Source organism: Pseudochaenichthys georgianus, chromosome 7 (assembly GCF_902827115.2).
Source record: "Pseudochaenichthys georgianus chromosome 7, fPseGeo1.2, whole genome shotgun sequence".
Lineage (NCBI taxonomy): Eukaryota > Metazoa > Chordata > Actinopteri > Perciformes > Channichthyidae > Pseudochaenichthys > Pseudochaenichthys georgianus.
This window is the reverse complement of record NC_047509.1, coordinates 26,900,350-26,920,556: the sequence shown is the minus strand read 5'-3', so window position 1 is coordinate 26,920,556 and position 20,207 is coordinate 26,900,350. Positions and strand designations below refer to the sequence as shown.

At 41.9% G+C, this 20,207-nt stretch overlaps 1 protein-coding gene across 2 annotated transcripts in view; it reads right to left on the bottom strand.

Annotated features, from left to right (window-relative positions):
* Positions 1-20,207, bottom strand: part of sema3bl (sema domain, immunoglobulin domain (Ig), short basic domain, secreted, (semaphorin) 3bl) — an 81,707-nt gene that overhangs the window by 19,270 nt on the left and 42,230 nt on the right. For both annotated transcript variants that reach the window (XM_034086821.1, XM_034086822.1), the window contains exons 4-10: positions 15,158-15,277; positions 5,602-5,692; positions 3,115-3,231; positions 2,842-2,984; positions 768-882; positions 548-617; positions 223-367 (exon numbers count right to left, since the gene is read on the bottom strand). In XM_034086821.1, coding sequence (XP_033942712.1) covers positions 223-367; positions 548-617; positions 768-882; positions 2,842-2,984; positions 3,115-3,231; positions 5,602-5,692; positions 15,158-15,277 — 801 coding nt within the window. The remainder of the gene's footprint in view (positions 1-222; positions 368-547; positions 618-767; positions 883-2,841; positions 2,985-3,114; positions 3,232-5,601; positions 5,693-15,157; positions 15,278-20,207) is intronic.

Below are 20,207 nucleotides of genomic sequence, written 5' to 3'. Positions count from 1 at the left end.
GCTATAGTACTGCCAAACAGTGTGTCATCAGCATATGAAGTGTAGGATATCTTATGTTTCTTCATAATGTTTTTGAACAGAAGAACAGAATGTATTGTGGGACATACTGTATGTTGGTCATGGTAAGTACAGTAAGGTTGAGGTACAGTTAGGGTTTTGAAACCGAAGCATTTGAGTAAAGTCAAGGTTACAGGGTGATATATTTTGTAAGCCCTCACTCACCACGCCTGGTCTTGGATAAGGGACCCTGCCTTCATAGGCCCCCCACTGATAGTCAGGGCCCTCTTTATGGGCAAAGGGTCCGTTGAAGGCCTCTCTGATGTCAGCCATTCGGTACACACACACAGCAAACCCCTGGAATACATTACTGTGGAGGAGAAAAGGGAAACATTTCCACAAATTACTTCACCAATTTCTATTTTCTAAGTACTAGCTGGATGATAAGAAAAGAGAAAGCTTAATAAGACATCAGTTACATAAGGTAGAGTTGTTAATATGTTGGTATAACCGGTATACACATTGAGTAGCATGCTTCATGGTTATTCACCTGATGGTGCTGAAGATGGCATATATATCTGGGTTCCTCTCATCCTTGGTCCTCAGCAAGAAAACATCCTCTGTTTTATGTTAAAAAAGAATCCCCTTTAGAACGTGTGTTTCTTTGTAGTAAAATGCGTGAATGTGTGTTTTTATGCATTTGTTGTGTCCAAGAATGCATGTTAACTTAGGACGAGAGTGTGTACAAAAGATATTTGTGTGCATCTCACCCAGCTGGTTGAAGTGTGTGTCGATGCCATGAGGTCCCGGGACAGAGCAGACTAGTCTGGCTTTTACGAAGGTACTCCACTTGTTCACTAGCACTCTCTGACCTCCAACATCGTTCTGGCAGGAAAAAGAGAGAAATATAATCTATAAAACACAGCTGCATTTTCAATTCCACACACACAGTTTCATTGTTTGGCTCTGTACTCTAGCAAAATGGATTTTGATTGAAACGCTGAGGTTAGAGCAGCTTTAGGTGTATAGGAAGTGGGTGAAACAGTGCAGGACTGGATTTATTTTTGTACATGGTCCCCTTAAGAGAATGGAGCCAGAACATGAACCTAAACCGAAATAAAAGAATGTTGTTGACCAGACTGAAAGCAAAATGGTTTTCACTACCTATTCCTGTGGTTTTTAAATGTTTTCACATTAAAGGCTTTTTTAGAGACGTTTTCTAATCCAAAATCTAGGGTCTAAAGACAGATACTGTACAGATTATAAAGCCCTTTGATGCACATTTTTGATTTGTTGAAAGATTACAAATAAACGACTTGAAGCTGTACAGTATATCCGATTTAAGTAGTTAAAGCCATAAAATTAAAGATGAAAGTCAGCACTTAAATCTTGTAATCACTGTTTTCTTTTCAAATATTTTGACACTGACAAAACCTACACTACCTAACAATAGACTAATACTTCTGTACACAACTAGGATACACTAAAGTAGCCTTTTTAAACGTTTTGTAGAACACAGTCGCTTGTCTGTTGCAGAGAATTAGTGTGCAATACATCACGAGGGAGGGTGTGTGTGAGATGGGGATCGGCGGTGATAATGAGCTTCTTGGCACGAGTACCACTGGGGAAGTGGAGACAACTATTCAGATTTGCCTGAGGGAGGAAAAGAGTGCTGCGGAGAAAATAATATAATGTGTGAAGGGAGAGAATGAGTGACAGACGGAGAGAAAGAGGAGTAGGATACAGGGAGATGAGGATGACAAATAAAGCTATAATTTGAAGGTTTGGGTGGGATTTTGTACGAGAAGTTTTGGCAAACTTTTCTGGCCCAGTCAAACTGACGCTAAGGAAATCCTGCAGCTGTGTGTGTGTGTGTGTGTGTGTGTGTGTGTGTGTGTGTGTGTGTGTGTGTGTGTGTGTGTGTGTGTGTGTGTGTGTGTGTGTGTGTGTGTGTGTGTGTGTGTGTGTGTGTGTATTCTACGATTCATACTTATTTCTGGTGCACGCAGCACACATATGGTTTTCCAAGACATATCAATGCGTGAAAGAATGTGAGAGAGCGTGCAGAGCAGACAGGGATCAGTTGGCCTATTTGACAGCTGTATGAGCTTCAGGAGGAGAAAGAACTCATATGATTCTGAATATCATGATGCCTTCACAGTCCATTGGGGAAATGTTAACATGTGATTGCTCCGAAAGACATTTGTCTCTTTCAAGGAGGGAACAAATATAAACCCAAGAAATGTATTTTTCGATCACTTTTTCGTCCATTGGACTTTAGTGAGAATGTGAATATCATCAGACTGAAAGCATGGGTGGAAATTGGATATTTAGGAACACCAACGGAATTCTCCAGAAAACAAATGAGCCCAGAAGGACTCCCAGACTCCCAGATTATAACTTCTTCTTCAAATGAAACACGCCTGCAGATGTCTCATATATTGGACTGGATATTTGTCAGGCCATGAGGAATAGTATTACATGACTCACCTGACCATCTGGCTACACTCATCCCCACCTGACAACAGATCATCTCTCAATCTTTTCCAGCATACCCGTATTAACCTGATTTTCTGATTATATTATGTTACTGGTACAAGTGGGGTATTTAATTATTTTCTATAACTGATAACGGATTGTTTTTAATTTACATACTGCAGAGGTTCCTCTACTTTCTGTTTAGTTATGTGTCATTTCTGACAGCACAAGGCTCGGTAAGAGATTAAATAATAACTTTGATACGTAAGTATCTGCATGGCTAGATACCTGTTGCAGACTTAATGCAAACACCACCAGGTCGCAAAGTAAATGTGTTTACTGTGAAGTGTTTATAAAGTATCTCACCGCACACACTCGTCCAATACGTGTGTGTATGGCCCCCTCCCTGTCCCCTGCCTCCGTGGCCTTCTCAGTGAAGAAGAAATACACTTTGTCGTTGTCTCTGTCATCATTGTCTGGGATGAGGTGCGCAGCGATGAACTTAGGGTCTGCAGAGGAAGAAGAGACATGGACGTTAGTATTAAAGTAATCTATTTAAAGAAGAGAACACGTGGTCTGAGCAAAGGGATGAAGATGGCATGATTGATGGAAGAGGTTGATTAAACAGTGAAGAATTACCGTGGAGAAGTTTCTGGTCAGTCTCTGTCCTCATGGTGGAGCGACCTCCCATACTCCTGAAGATCACAGAGTCCCTACCCAGAAAGTCTGCCGTCAGTCCAGTATACAGCTCCCCACCTGAAGGGAGGCAATGACAGGGGTGGAGGGAGACGGAGAAGAAGGGTCAATACAGCAGAGTAAAGAACATCAGTAATAAAGGAAACGGATTAGGGATAAATAAAAAGATTGGCATATAATTACAATAGGGAAATCATGGGTGACAGAAAACATGATTTGCTGTAGAAGCAAATGAAGCATGGAAGGAAAGAGGAAATTGAAATGAAACCAATTCAAAGCACACTGGGAGAGTAATCTGAAACTCAAAGACGTACAGTACATCCTCCACAGAGACTATAAGCATAGACTCAGTTTAAATTTCAACAACTCAGAATATAGATTTTCCGGCCTAAAGATATACAATATTTCCTGTAGCAAATACAGTACAGTAAATAAACCTTTGAAAAACCTAAAGCAGCCAGGGTAATCCGTTATTAGAAAAGAAAGCAACCCCAGCTAGCGGTAAAACGGAAATCCCTACAACACCAATCACATAATGAAGAATTATTAGGGATATAAGTGAAAGCCTATTTTTTCCCAACACAGTGACCAATGAAGCCATACATCTGACCACAGACAGTGATCTCATTGGCGTGAATGATTCTTATCTTATCAAGCTGAAAAAACGGCACAAGAAAAAATAAATAGGCATTAGAAAGACACACACACACCCCTTCTTTAACCTTAAAACTAAAACACACACACGTATGTGTGTGTGTTTCATGTTCACACAATAGATTCTAAAATTGGTAATGACAGCTTTGTGTTTTTTGGGAGAGGATCCTGAAATGTAGAAGAGGAAATCATTGTTTGCTTGATTCATCATCGTTTACTGTTTCTTTCTTGGCCTCTCCATTTTAATTTGTTTATGATATTCATTTTTTTTTGGTTAAGCTCTATATTTATGCCTGTGTCTGTATTTTTGTCGACTCGTGTATCTTTTCTACAGTGTCTGCCTTTTGCACTCCATTGATCCCTGAAGAGTGGAAATCTATAGAGAGGTCAGTGTTCACGGTCAGAGACGGAAACAGAAATCCTGAATATAGCAGTCCTTTAAGGAGGTTCAATTCCAAAGGTCCGATCATCTTACAAAACCTTGCTGACTTTGACAAGGCCAACAAATCTGCCGAGTCAGCGTTTACACATTCTTTGTTTTGAAAGTTTACATTTGAACTGAAAAAAACTCCAATCCCTCCCAACATTTAATTTGTCTTTTAGTTATCTACAATACACTTCTGCAGGCCTAAGGACGTTGCAGTATTGTTCTGTTCTGTCTTTTGTCCATGTGTTGAATTTCTCTACTGGGGTCTAAACTGCATGAGTGTTTGGCTCTAATTGAATGATTTCCTGCCAAACATGATGCGTTGTGGGATAAGTTCTGATGCTCAAAGCAGCTGCAGAGAGAGGAAGCTGCGATAGAGGGCTGATACACCTCCTTCCTCAGAGGCTCCCAGGATCCCTGGAATAAATCAACCATATTTCACAAACCAAATACCTAATGACATTCAGAGAGAAACACCCAGAACTATTTAACCTACTCAGCACAGCTCCAGAGGGTGCGTGTGCCAGAGCCAAAGCAGGTCATAGTTCCTGTTCTTTAGGTTATGATTTTTTAAAACAAAGCAGAGATCTGTGCAGAGAGGGGATACGTGTACAAAACAGACCATGTGTGTTTGATATTTTACATAGTTAGATGTGGCAGATAAAATATACCAAGGTACAAAAAGGCTTGAATTGGACCTCAATAACTTGTGAATTTCTTATTTAAGACTTTGGGAAATAGGGTAGTGATATCACACCGACATTTTACGATTTTATATCTTAAGTGTTTGAAGTCTTTTTTTGTAGGATTTTTACTTTTAGAGTTCGGGCAGACAGGAAATAAAATGCTACCAACTATAGGCCAAATTACCTGTGGAAAAAGGTTCCTTAGCCATAATCACCCAATAAACCAATTGAAAAACTTTTTATAAATGAAGGAAAACAGCATGGGACATACCACTGAAGGAGCTAGCGAAGGAGAAGCTGGGGTCATTTTACATAATTAGATGTGACAGATAAAATATACCAAGGTACAAAAAGGCTAACTTTAATTTGACCGCAATAACTTGCGAATTTCTTATTTAAGACTTCGGAAAATAGGGTATAACAACAACATTAGGATTTTATATGTTAAGTGTTCGAAGTCTTTTTTTATAGGTTTTTTGCTTTTACTTTTACAGTTTGGGCAGACAGGAAACAAGAAGAGGAAAAAGGGGTGCAACCATTTTTCAATAAAATTGTACCAACTATAGGCCAAATGACCTGTGGAAAATGGTTCCTTAGCCATATTCACCCAATAAACCAATTAAGAAACGTTTTAGAAATAAAGGAAAACAGCATGGGACATACCACTGAAGGTGCTAGCGAAGGGGTAACTGGGGTCATGTGGAACCTTCCCTCGTCCATTCTCCACATTCGTAGGATCCATGGTGAACACATGCTGTGGAGGAAAGAAACATGGATTAATATCATTAATTCTTGCATGTGGTCTATAAGACAATATGTTTCAAAGCAGGCTGTTTTGGTATTTTGTCCTTCCACTGAACTTCATGTCTGTCTGAGAACTAAGACGCTGTCTGAGAAACGGAAAATGCAGGATCATCGTAGCTGCCAGAGTTCTGACAAAAAGTGTCTAACATGGTTTCCAGTGCAGATTAATCCAGCAGGGTGACAAAGAAAAAATAAATTATAACATAAAAACTACAGATACTACATACTAAAACTAATTCTGACAGTTCAAGTAAAAACAGGTTTCCTGACCCATAGTGTCATAAAACTCACTCAACACATACTGGGCCCTAACTGACCAAGTAAATAAATAAAGCCATAATCCATGACATTTACATGTAAAAAGGTTTCCCTACATCTTGCCAACTTTACAGAACCAAAAGCAGATTCGTGAATCCATTTTCTGTTTGCTTTGAGGAGCGCCACGTTTTGTTTTTCCAAGAAACAATGTTGAGCTGCACAGGAAGTGATGTTTTCAGCAGCAAGCAACAATAAGATAAGAAACTGAGAATAATCAATGAAAAAAATCAAATGTAGGTTAAAAAAACTGGGACTGGAGCAAGTAGACAACTACAATTAACATAGCGGTTCCTTTGTCTTCATTAACCAGTGAGTTGTGTTCACCTGACAAACACTGGCCACATCCTTGGATTGTGTGATTTGCCAGGTCGAAACAGGGTCACTGTGGACAAAGGACCTTTTTGTTTTTAGCCTCTCTACACCCAGGTCTGCGACATCTGGGTACCAGGCTGCTGGGCGTGATCAACGCAAGTCCAAAAGTAGTAGACTTTCCAGAAAAAAAGGAATGGAAGGCGACAGGACCTACAGCAAGACGTCCTGTGTGATTACTGATTTAAATGTCCTTACAGTGAACTGTGTGTGTGGGGGGGGGACTCTCTGTTCCCCTTGCAGACAATGGAGTATTGTTACTGGGGGGTGCGTCTTTCTTTGGAAGGAGATCACTGGGGAGATGATGACATTGAAATCAGCAGGACAAAAACAGTGGACAATACGCACTCCCACGCACATTAAGTTTTGTACGTGCACTCAAACTCGTGCTGAGCAACATGGATACGGCAAAGTTTAAGTCTCAGAAACACACTAAAAGATTATATATATAGTGGTATGTCCAACTGGTGTCAAGAAATTCATTAATTTCTTATTATATCCACATGTAGCGTTTTTAATGTTTCTAAGTAGGTTTGAATGAGCTTCACAGGTTTCAAAGTGCACATGTACAGCCCACCAGCACACACATTGCTTATGCATACCATCACACTTCATTACATTTGATATGATGAGGCCTTTTTTTAAAGAACTCTGAATCTTGTCTTGCCCTACATCATTCCAGGCCAGTAAATCAAGGTAATTTATGAGGATTTATTTTGTCATTTTCACTTCACTCACGGTTTGATTATTTCCATTTTAAAATCGTACCACATGTATTTCCTTAGTTTCAAATGCTCCATTTAAAGAAAATGGCATCTACTGACAAATGACATGCAAGACGAAGATGATAGCTTCTGTACTAACGAACACATTGTTTTTATCTCATAGCGAAACTGAACCATAAAAAGGTCTTGAGGTATATCAATGTTCATTGGGTCTATTGTCGACCATTACACCATTTCCCTTCCTTCTCACATGAATGTTTTCATTCTTTCTCTATCTTGAATTTCTACTCTTATTTCCATCTGCTCTACATCTCATTCTCTACCAGGGTATATTACTTCCCTCGTTAATCATCCTTATTCTTTTCTACACGTATTCACTTTTTGGTAACGGAAGTTAACATCACTTCATCTCTGTCTGAACATTCGTAGCCTACATGTGTTCTCGTACACTTCAGTGTCCAACATTTCAATGCGCATCTTATACAATATATTCAGGGCTGGTTTTTGGCATAGGCATAGGCGACATAGGCGGTCGCCTAGGGCGCCAGATCTGAGGGGGTGCTGCGCTGACAGCTCTGGGAGGGAAAAAAACATTTTTGACCGTTGGTGCTCATCCTAATTTTCGGCCTTGATGTAACAACATCCATAATTAAGTAAATGTAACACCCTTTTCACCCCGGTTACACGTTTCATTTGCCCTGTACGATGGGCGCTGTAACGGTACGTCCACACAGCAGCTTCAGAAGAAACTTCCACCGCTTCCAACGCTTCTCTGCCCATTGACTTTGAATGGGGATGACGTCACTTTGCCTCGCTTTTCGCCGAACTGCATTGTGGGGGAGCGAAGCGAAGATTTCCAGGATGTCCAGGATCTCCAGGATTCAAAAGTTGAGCAATGTTCAACTTTTGAAGCTGAGCTGGAAGCGCCAGCCAATCAAACACGTTTATGCAAATCTGACAGTAGAAGCGCTAGCCAATCAAACCGCGTGTAAGCAGGGAGAACCAGACCGCAGTTCATTTCCTCATATTCCAAACGAGAAATTACGGTAGCAAATCACCCGGTTCTTTACGACCAGAACTATTAACGGGATACAAACCGGAGGAACCAGGCATGGAGGGAGGTGGCAGAGACAGTGGGTGACACTGGTAGGTTTTCGCCTGTTTGGGGAGTTTATATATATATATATATTGCTCGCATAAAATCCCCGGGGTTTTTTGCTTTGTATGTCGGGGGCGGGAGATTCATGTGATTGGTTGTTGGTCGCATTGCTCGCAAACAATCCCCAAGCTGTCAGACATGCCCAGCTTCAAGATTTTCAAGATTTTTGAAAAGCTGCTGTGTGGACGTACCGTTAGTGATAGGGGATGTTGGCTTATCAGGCGCCCGCAGCTCACAGCCAAAGTGCGAGTGAGCGTGGGAGCGAGCGAGGGAGAGAGAGAAGGCACACCGCAACCGCCGCTGTTGTTATTAGCATCTGGTGCTAGCTGCTCTAACGGATATGTATACTATAGGACAGTAAACCAAAAATATTGTTTAAAACTGGAGAGATAAAAAGATATGCATTGATAAATAAATGTTTATAGGTAAAATAAGATATTAATGAACAACAAAAATAAAAATAAGTTACATTTATTTGTTATTGGCTATAGGTTATTGGTTATGTTCACATACTTATTTGGTTATTATAGCTACAATCTTGCCTATGGCAACAAATTGGCTAGAACCGGCCCTGAATATATGCAACAGACTGTGCCGTTTGTGTGTGTTTGTGTGTGTGTGTCTGTGCTATCTCATAATGATCCGGAGGAATGATGTGGCTGTCGGTGCGGCAGATTTAACTAGGGGCATCCTAACTAGGTGCCCGAACCACCTCAACTGGCTCCTTTCGACGCGAAGGAGGAGCGGCTCAACTCCGAGTCCCTCCCAGATGACCGAACTTCTCACCTTATCCCTAAGGGGACACCAGCCACCCTGCGGAGAAAACCCATCTCGGCCGCTTGTATCCGCGATCTCGTTCTTTCGGTCATGACCCATCCTTCATGACCATAGGTGAGGGTAGGAACGAAAATGGCCAGGTAGACAGAGAGCTTTGCCTTCTGGCTCAGCTCCCTTTTCGTCACAACGGTGCGGTAAAACGACTGCAGTACCGCTCCCGCTGCTCCGATTCTCCGGCCCATCTCACGCTCCATTGTTCCCTCACTCGAGAACAAGACCCCGAGATACTTGAACTCCTTCACTTGATACTTGAACTCCTTCACTGAGAACCATGGCCTCAGATTTGGAGGTGCTGATCCTCATCCCAGCCGCTTCACACTCGGTTGCGAACCGATCCAGTGAGTGCTGAAGTTCGCAGACCGATGAAGCCATTAGAACCACATCATCTGCAAAAAGCAGTGGTGCAATCCTTAGTCCACCGAACTGCAGACCCCCTCCCCCACGACTACGCCTCGAAATCCTATCCATGTATATTACAAACAGGATTGGTGACAAAGCGCAGCCCTGGCGGAGGCCAACCCTCACCGGAAATGGGTCCGACTTACTGCCGAGGACCCGGACACAGCTCTCGCTTTGGGAGTACAGAGATTGGATGGCCCTGAGTAGAGACCCCCTCACCCCATACTCCCGCAGCACCTCCCACAGTAACTCCCTGGGAACTCGGTCATACGCCTTCTCCAAGTCTACAAAACACATGTAGACCGGATAAGCGTACTCCCAGGCCCCCTCCAGGATCCTTGCGAGAGTAAAAAGCTCATCCGTCGTTCCACGACCAGGACGGAATCCGCATTGTTCCTCCTCAATCTGAGGTTCTACAATCGGCCTGACCCTCCTTTCGAGTACCTTGGAGTAAACTTTCCCGGGGAGGCTGAGTAGTGTGATGCCTCTGTAATTGGCACACACCCTCTGATCCCCCTTTTTAAAAAGGGGAACCACCACCCCGGTCTGCCACTCCTTCGGTACTGTTTCCGACTTCCACGCAACGTTGATGAGACGTGTCAACCATGACAGTCCCTCAACACCCAGAGCCTTCAGCATTTCCGGGCGGATCTCATCCACCCCCGGGGCTTTGCCACTGTGGAGTTGTTTGACGACCTCAGTGACCTCCCACCGGGAGATTGGTGTTGATCCCCCGTCATACTCCAGCTCTGCCTCTAACATAGAGGGCGGAGTTGTCGGGTTCAGGAGTTCATCAAAGTGTTCCTTCCAACGCCCTAACACTCCATCAGTTGAGGTCAACAACGTCCCATCCTTACTGTACACAGCTTGGATGGTTCCCTGCTTCCCTCTCCTGAGGTGTCGGACAGTTTTCCAGAACAACTTTGGTGCCGCCCGAAAGTCCTTCTCCATGTCTTCTCCGAACTTCTCCCACACCCGCTGCTTTGCCTCGGCCACGGATGAGGCTGCTGCCCTTCGGGCCTGTCGGTACCTTGCAACTGCCTCGGGAATCCCCCGGGAATCCCCCGGGATAACAAATCCCTGAAGGCCTCCTTCTTCAGTCGGACGGCTTCCCTGACCACCGGTGTCCACCAGGAGGTTCGAGGGTTACCGACCCTTGAGGCACCTAGGACCTTGAGACCACAGCTCCCCGCCGCGGCTTCGGCAATAGAGGCTTTGAACACCGACCACTCTGGTTCAATGTCCCCAACCTCCACAGGAATGCCCGAAAAGCTCCACCGGAGGTGCGAGTTGAAGGCCTCCTGAACTTGGGCCTCCTCCAGACGTTGCCAGTTCACCCGAACTACACGTTTGGGCTTACCAGGTCTATCCAGAGGCTTCCCCCGCCACTCGACCCAACTCACCACCAGATGGTGATCAGTTGACAACTCCGCCCCTCTCTTTACCCGAGTGTCCAAAACATACGGCCTCAGGTCCGATGATACGATAACGAAATCGCTTTCACCCAAAGGCAACAAATATAGGAAAAATAAATTGGTGATTTTTAAATAATTCATTTTTTATTATACTTTAAATCTATTTATTCTTCTTCCACTTATACTTCATACTGCAGTATTGGCTCTGCTGAATAGCTTTCTCCCCCGAAGGACTTAAAAAGTGTCCCGTAGCACTTACAGAGGTTGTCATGGAATTCTGCCATCATAGTGAGAGGAAGTGAGTAACTCTGCGAGTGACTTTCTGAGTACCAAGAAGCAGAACTGCTGAGTAAATGTGGGCTTTTACAACAACAAAAAAGCATCTGAAATTCTGAACTGCTTTAGGTCTACATTATGAAACTATAGAGGATGCCAGTCGGCTATCTGTGTGTTCATTGTGTGTGTTCAGCAGTTTCCCTTAAAATATCTGCTTTGCTGTGTGTGTTTCAATCTGTGTGCCTCTCTCCACTTTTACTTCCATATATTTATATTCATGCTTGACTATGCATGTCTTTCATCGTGTTTGTGTGTGTTTCTGCCTGTGTCGCTACATATTTATATGTTCGAGTTTGTTTCATTTGTTTAGTTTGACTGTGTGTATATTAATGTTTGTGTGTGCATGTGGGGTCTAGTCCTCTGTATGTCGCCACTGTACTATGGTGGTTTATTATTTGTATATCTATGACACTGCTAAGGCAGCTGTGTCACTCACCATCGGCAGTCCAGTGTGTGCGTGTGTGTGTGTGTGTGTGTGTGTGTGTGTGTGTGTGTGTGTGTGTGTGTGTGTGTGTGTGTGTGTGTGTGTGTGTGTGTGTGTGTATCACACTTAAAGAAGGAAATAAAACATGGAGACTAATTTCTTCAATCTTAAACAACATAATAGTTTAGTTGAATCGGAAATATTGTACTTTTTGTCCTCCCAGAATTCTTTGAATATGAACTACTGATGCACTTTTCAACATAAATGTCAATTTCTCTTCATGAAATGAAGTTAAGATACTATAAGCTGACACTAGAGAACGATAACAGTTCCAAGAACTGTTTCAGAGGATTGCTGACCATAAAATAAACCTTTCTTCAGTTCAACTTAGCTGGTGTAAAACGAGTCCAATCATATTGTTTTTTGTGCTACTTTTTTAAGGTTCTGCGCAACATTTGGGTGACAACCCACAACACAAACCCAAGACCAAGAGAGGTGGCATGTGAGAGACACAAAAGCCCGTTACTGAGATGAAACACCTAGAAGGTCAAAGGTCATCCCACCCAGAGTCCAGTCCGAGGGCTCGCGGTCTGGGTTCCCTCGAGAGGTCAGAAAAACAGACGGGTGTGTATTTTCCACCAGTTAACGATTGCCTAAATAAATGGACAGGCTCCCTGTAGTGTCGTCCATTCTCACAGACACTCGCACACAAGCTGGAGGATAACTGGTATCTGAACATCAGTCAGGACAGTGAGGCGTTTTGAGTTTTAACACACACACAGCACAGCTGACATAACCTCGGAGTCGTTTCATGCGCACCTGAGCATGCCAGATACAAACAGTAATCCCTGGGGAAAGTAAAACCAATTCCGCAATGTGTGATAGCTTTGGGACATTCCCCGTCATAAGCTAGTCAACAACTGAAGGGTTTCAACACTCATGACTAAAACTCCTTTACTTATGGAGATTATGGGTTGCTCCAAACCAATACAAAAATACCCAACATTTCTTGAATCAACTAACGCTAACACTATACATCCCTGGCAAGTCAGCACTAAATTCCATAGATCATCTTTGTTGGAACCAAGATGACATAAAGTGGAATGAGATAACAATGAAGACGTAAAATGACGTTTCTAAATGACAGCTGGAATACATTATACCGAAGATGACCAGTTAAAAACGATGCAGTGTTAAAACGAATTGCCATCTGCAAAAAGGGTTGATTTCCTAAAGAGCGGATTATGACGAATCTCAAAGTTCAGGACTTGACTCAGGATTTGTCTGGTCTTGACATGCGAAAGAAAATGACTTGGTCCCACCGCTACCTGAAACCTGTGCATGCTATTTTAGTCTTTTCATCTTGCACCTGCAGACATTTGTGAGCGAGGTCCACAGCCAACCTAAACATTTCACAAACCCACTCTCATTTACTGAATCACTGCAACACAACCCAAATACATATAGGGTTTGATAGGTTGCCCATCGTTGATTAGTTCAAGTGGTTTGCGAAACAAATCCTGGACACTATATCACTGACTTTTGTATTCCCAATTGACGTTTTTGGTGTTCTCAACCATGCAGACCACTGTATATTGTATAGGCATAAAGTGAACCGCACGAGCAGAGGAAGACGTGAACTTTTGATCATGATTTATAATACAACCCATCGTCCAAAAAACACACTGAGGATGACAGATTGGAACAGAGAGGCAGAAAATGGCACACACACTGACAAGCAACTAAACCCACCCAAAACATAAACACTTCACCTTCTGTACTTAAAGTGCACTCACATACACACGCTCTTCTGACTAAATGTTGGCACTCTCCCACCCAAAAGACTAATTTCCCTTCCTGCCATCTAGCTTTTCTCTGTCCTCATGCCCAGTTTGACCGCCACCGCCCCCCCCCCCCCTGCTGGGCAGCGCGGCACACTGGGCTGCGTTCTGGAGAACCGCCGGGGAACAGGGATCTGCGAGTCTTTCTTAATAGCTCTATTCATTGATTCTTGTCTTGCAAATGGCTCCAAGTGTGAGACTCAGCAGAGGGTCCCACTGAGCTGAGTTGCTCACAGAGGGCCAGCCTGTGAGGTTGAAAAGATGTATAGAGGACCGTAGGCTGCGGCTGAGTGGCCCTACAGAAAGACTCATGGCGGGGCTGCCTGCTGAGGCTTAACCTTGAACCCCGGGGATCTGGGCACGGACAGTATTCTGAGCTGTGTTTTGGCACCTACCATATTTGTTCCATTACCTTGGGCTCCTCCACAGGATAGCTTACAGGCCACCCATTGATTCCTTATCATAGCATATGCACAATTCTTCATATGTTTTATGATACAGTGGCATAATGTCTCACTACTGCAATATAATGCAGACATTTCTTTATGGCTGAAAACTAGTTAGACAGCCATTCCTCGTACATTTCTCAACTTTTATTAACTTTGGATTCACTTTAGTCAGCATGGATACTAAGTACTAACTTGTCTGGTGTTATAGAAACACTTTAAACGTCATTCAGCAATATATTTGATTTAAACATGACACTAAATGTAATCATAAAAGCCTAACTGCCAGAGTGTTTATAGTGGCTGTCCAGCCCTGAAGTGCATGCCAGGCGCAAAACGTTGTTATCCTTTTCACATAAAACGTAATGTCTCTGTTTAGTGTAAAATATTTTCTTACAATGCTGACCTAACAGAAAATGATCATCAGACTTAGTTTTTAAACTCTTTCAATGCATTGTTTTGGTATTCTGGTCGGCACATTTTCTGTGTAGTCCAGCAGCTTTCAATAATACCCCATAAACCATAAATCCACTGAGGAGCCGTTTCCCCCACATATAAGTTAACTTTTCACTGTACTAACCCAACAGCACAAACAGTTAGGCATGATTACATGATTGCTGGTGAATATATAACCATTTAGCTACCAAATATTGTTTTCTCACTAGGTGGTGGAGACCAAAGCAGAAAATGATAGTGAAATTGGACTTTATTTTATCATGTGGTTGGAAACATGTTCATGCTGTCAGTTGAGATCTACAGTATATTCATAGTTTCCAATGGCACTTTGTAGGTGTTAATATAAAGTAGAGCAATGACACTGGCACATTCTTGTTAAGGAGTGACAAAGTACTTAACCAACCTTATAGTCACTTCTTCTTTTTTGTTTACAGTTTTCAAGCATTTCCATCAGGAAATGGAGACAGATTTCAGCAGTACAGCATACCATAAATTATAAGTTCTCAAAAAAAATGTGAAAACAGTATATCACATTTTATAAATACTTACTGTTTTGTCAGGTACTGTGTGGGTTTATGTGCGTATGTTCTGGTGTATGAACGTCCCTCAATTTCTTGTCCGCCAAGTTCTGCACATCAACCACCCCCTCACACACACACATACAAACACTCTTGCTTCACACCGGCTTACCTCTCCTCTGTGCCCCACGTTGATGAAGGCACACATGGGCTGGAAGGCCCCGGTGCCACAGGCCAGGAGGTGGGTGCGGTTGTAGGGCTGCAGAAGGCGAACAAAGTTGGCACACTCGGTCTGCAAAACAAAGATACATACATACACACAATTTAAAATATTGTCTCAAAGAACTATGGGAAAGGTACAATATGTTGTATCAGAAGTGTTGCTATTTCTGTTTAATGAAGTTCACTAAAACAGAGCTATGTCAAACGTATGTAGTTCCTGTTCTATGTGGCTAGACAATTATTGATTTGGATACTGACCCTACAGATAAAGAACCAAGTATAGCTTACATGGCCCTTTATTTAAAACAGCTGACACAATGAGTAGTTTGCTACATGTTCATGGTATAGCAAGATATTTCTGCCCAGACACATGTAAATATTCATTCTTGAACACATTTTACATTAATGTACAACACACACACACACACACACACACACACACACACACACACACACACACACACACACACACACACACACACACACACACACACACACACACACACACACACACACACACACACACACACACACACACACACACACACACACACACACACACACACACACACACACACACACACACACACACAGGGAAGGGCCCTTATACTAATCAAATCATACGGTGCAAAGGTAACTGTCATCCAAATGTAGATAAGTTGATTTTCAGGGTACTGAAGAGAACCAGAATGATTCCTTAGCGAGGCTTATTGATCCCACATGTTCATAATGAAGGCCAAGAAAAGAGCTTTATTAGAAGAAATGTGATATCCTCAGTGTCCCACGTAGGACTCATATCTCAGATTGTTGGATTCCAGCCAACGTGACATGCTAATGTTGTAAAGCAAGTTTCAACACAAACGGGTCAAAGGATGTTGTAAAGCATCAGAAATGCTTTGGTGCCAAAATAAAAATGTGAGGGATAATTAAATATGAAATGTTTTGAGTCATACGGGATATGAAGACACCAACGATAACTCTGATTTTAACTTAAATAATAAATACGTAACATACTCAGTTGCTGTGTTTGCCGAGCTTAGAATGGAGACAGGCCTGACATGGAAAGAAGGATATTCAAGTGGACAATGTCAAAAGGTCATACACTCAAACACACTTAAGAACAAAATAAGTGATGACTGAGGAAACAAGTATGGAGACGTTTCTGTACTAAACAGAGGTCCAGAGGAAGCAGACGGCATGACTACTTCCTTCTTTGTGTCTGTGAAAGCAGCAGCTGACATAATGGGTGTTAGCGGGAAAGAAAGGGACCGGCCGGCCGATATTCTCCCAAGTGGACGAGGTCAAACTCATATCTGCATTGTGACTGTCTGGCTGTTCAACATGGGTGCATGCATGGAGATGAGGCACATGTAATCAAATTGTGCATTGTTCTTTGTCTACAAAAAGGGAGGAATTACTATGCTAGTTTTCAGGGTTAGGGTTCCGTTCAGTTTATGTTTTTAAGCCCAACTTCGAACAAAATATGGCATGCACCAACGTTTTGAGGTTGACTCAAAAAGTTGGTGACTATACTCAAATGAGGGTTGGTATATGAGCATGCATGAGGCATACAAAGGGGTGCAACATCTTAATGGCTTGTTGAATCTCCTGTTTTCCGATCTAGGCAGCTAACCGAAACCTTTTGGAGGGAATGCATACTGTAAGTACTAAATAAGTGCGTTTTCCCGACTTTAATAAAATGTATTTTGTGAGATAATGACTTTTCCTTGATTTTGACACATAGACATGTGCTTGTGTAGTAGACTAGTCTCTGTGTTTTTACAAGTGCATGTGTGTGAATGGGTCTAGTAAATCTGTCATTTTGTGTGTGGCCCACGTCCCTCTCAAACGCTCATTTCCTCGAGTGCTTTGCGGCGCTGCAGAAGATGTAAACCATGTTACTTCAGTACGAAAAATAGTTTACATCCACATTGCTCTTTCCTGCTGGCTCATTACTCCTACCCAAACAAAACCAGACCAGTAATAAATTACACAGACAATTGTTCTTAAGTACATGCAAGGAGTATGTTGGAATCTCTTGTGCCAGTATGTTGCTGTTGAGGCAGGGGGATGCTGATGAGCACATTTGACATTTTATTTCCTTCTAATTATTTACCCGCAAATCATACCCTGGAGGGAAATGTTAAAAGCTGGACAGTACATTAGGTCACAACATCGTTATAGAAGATAGATGAGGTCTTTTAGAATGAATAGAATTATGTTACTCCTATGTTTCCGTTCTACTGCTCAGGGAGTCGTCTTAGAGATCTGTGTGGCCAAGGAGAGCGAAGAGTGGAATGACATGTTGAAAAGAAGAAATATGCCTCTGCTCTCCTACTGTGGGATTTGGGGTTCAACGTGTCTGTGTGGTCTTTCTCTGATTAAGTGGCAATACAGGGAGTGATGGGTTAAACAGAATATGAAGTGGTTCGACTGATAAATATGGTTTTGTCTCACTGGGCGATTTTAGGGAGTAGTTTTAAAATCGAGCCAGAATTTCAAATGGATTTTTTCCATCACTGCATTTATAGCCAATGTCATGCTGTTAGAACAAAAGCTTGCAATGTTCTTTTGTAACCTTTTGAATATCAAGGGGATGTTGGCTGACCACAAATGCTCCTTCCTAGCGAAGCCACGCTGCTTCTTCACACTGTTTAAACTTTTAAACTGACCACAGTGTCTTGGGGGTTAATAAAGGGTATAGAATTGTAAATATCAAGTTACATTTGCTTTTATACATATTCCATTAACATAAACAAACAGGAACATTAGCAAGACTCTCCTGGCCTTGACAAATTGAAATACTGAGAGGATTTCCAAAGGAGTATGCTGATTTTGGCGAATACAACAGGAGGAGAATGTGCGTCCAACAAAAGCTAATTTGCATTGCATATAATTAATTCCCACGTTACAAACAATTGTACTGCCGGTTGACTAAACATTTCCAGTCCAATGGTTTGATTAAAAGTGTATTTGACATCTGAATTTGTCATATGTTTTCCAGATATTTGAAAGAAAAAAATGTTGGCTGCTGTAGCGGAGACAAATGTATTTTTCAAGACATAAAAAAACTGTCTTATGGTAAATGTGGTCTTTATTTTAAGAAAAATAATATGAGCAGTAACAGGCTACAAACCATTTTCATTATAGTCTGAATTGTTTAACGTAAGTATAACCCAGCATCATAATTTGGCAGAGACACATTCATTATATGTAATTTGTAAATGTAATCAGGAAATTTGCTCAAGGACCAGGAAAATATCTCTCATACTATTTCTCTTCCAAGTTTATCCAGGACAGTCTGACAGTTCTGAACTCTGCACCTCTTTGCCACATCATCGAATACACGTTATTGATATTACTGTAGATTAAACAGGGTTTGCAAAAATAGTGCACTGATGTAACCCTAATAAGGACCTAAAGGGACAAATGGCAATGTCATAAGAACCAACTAACTGACTAAGAGGCAGTATTATATTCTCCTCTCCTTTTTTGTTGAATGCCATTGTTTTTTTGTTTTAAATCTGAAAGACTAATTCTGATTTGCCAGAGTCGGAATCATCCACAAGCTAGAAATGTTATTGGCGATTTGGGAAAACCCAGCTTTTGGTTCTAGTACATCAACACAGCATGTTATCCTAAAACAAAAGTAAAGAGAAAAGTAAAGAGAACAGAGGAAGTTTGGGCCAAAATGTGATAGTTTTACTTGAAATGACTTCACTTTCTTGGTCGCAGTCAGTTTGTGAGCAATGTAAATGGAGCAAAGTGGAAGAGCTAACATGGAGCTAACAGCAAAGAGAGCTGCAGCTGCTCAACATGTTCTGTGACGAGTGACCCGGGGAGGCAAGTTTGGAAAATGGAGAGCAGTTTCCAGTATAAACAGCCCGTGTTCAGTGGAGAGAAGTCTGATTCTATAATACTAACAGGAAACGAGGACCAACATATTAAGATTTACACACACATAACACACACACACACACACACACACACACACACACACACACACACACACACACACACACACACACACACACACACACACACACAAATATGCAGTTGTACAAGGCTAAAGTCAACTGGATCCAATACACAAACACAATCACAAACACAGAAATATTGTAAACGAAGTTCAAAGCCGGACTGCTGGATGAACCGGCCTCTTCAAGTCTTTGGTGTCAGCAGTTGTTTGATCCTCAAATAAACATGTGTTCTACTCTCCACTGACTTCCAGACATCACTGAAAACATTCAGTCATGGCAAGAAACTGTTGCCAAAGTGCGTGAGAGGATTTCCCCCCAACATATACCAGCTACTCCCACCATGCTAAACAGTCGAATAATTATTTTAGGATTCCAAAACTAAAAAACTGTCACCTACTTGGCTTTCTAGCGTAAGAGCTGCAACCAACCTTAAGCAACATGTTGGCAGTGGAAACAGACCACACTGTGTCTCTTTCCTATGAGGTATTTCTTTCATCAACATTAAAAGAAGCTGCTGTGTCTCACCAAATCTGGGGCCTAAATACAGTATAGCTGTTCTTTGATGTATTATACCATTATAAACAGTAACACATCACATTTGTGTATGGATTGGAACACACATAATGTACCAATGCACAAGTCAATATAGAGAATGACTGCATAGTGCAACTTCAATAGTTAATGATTTAGTTCATTTTGTTGTCAACAGGAAAATGGTTTTAGGGATTTCTGCTGCTTCTGAACAAACTTTACCATACTTTTGTTTTCCTACAGTACTGCAGGTACCAACTTGTCTGGCCCTTTCTCTCCAGCAGTATTACCTATAACAAGTGTATAGATATAACACAAAAAACACGGATTCTTTAGGGCTCTTTTATAAAGTTAGTCTGAATAAATATTCTTGTTCCAACTATTACTCTGTGTTTTCTAATCTCTAAAGTCTTCTTTGAGTTTTGGAAAGCTCTAACAAATCAAAAGTACTATGTTTGGGATTTAAAAACATTACATTCATAGACACTA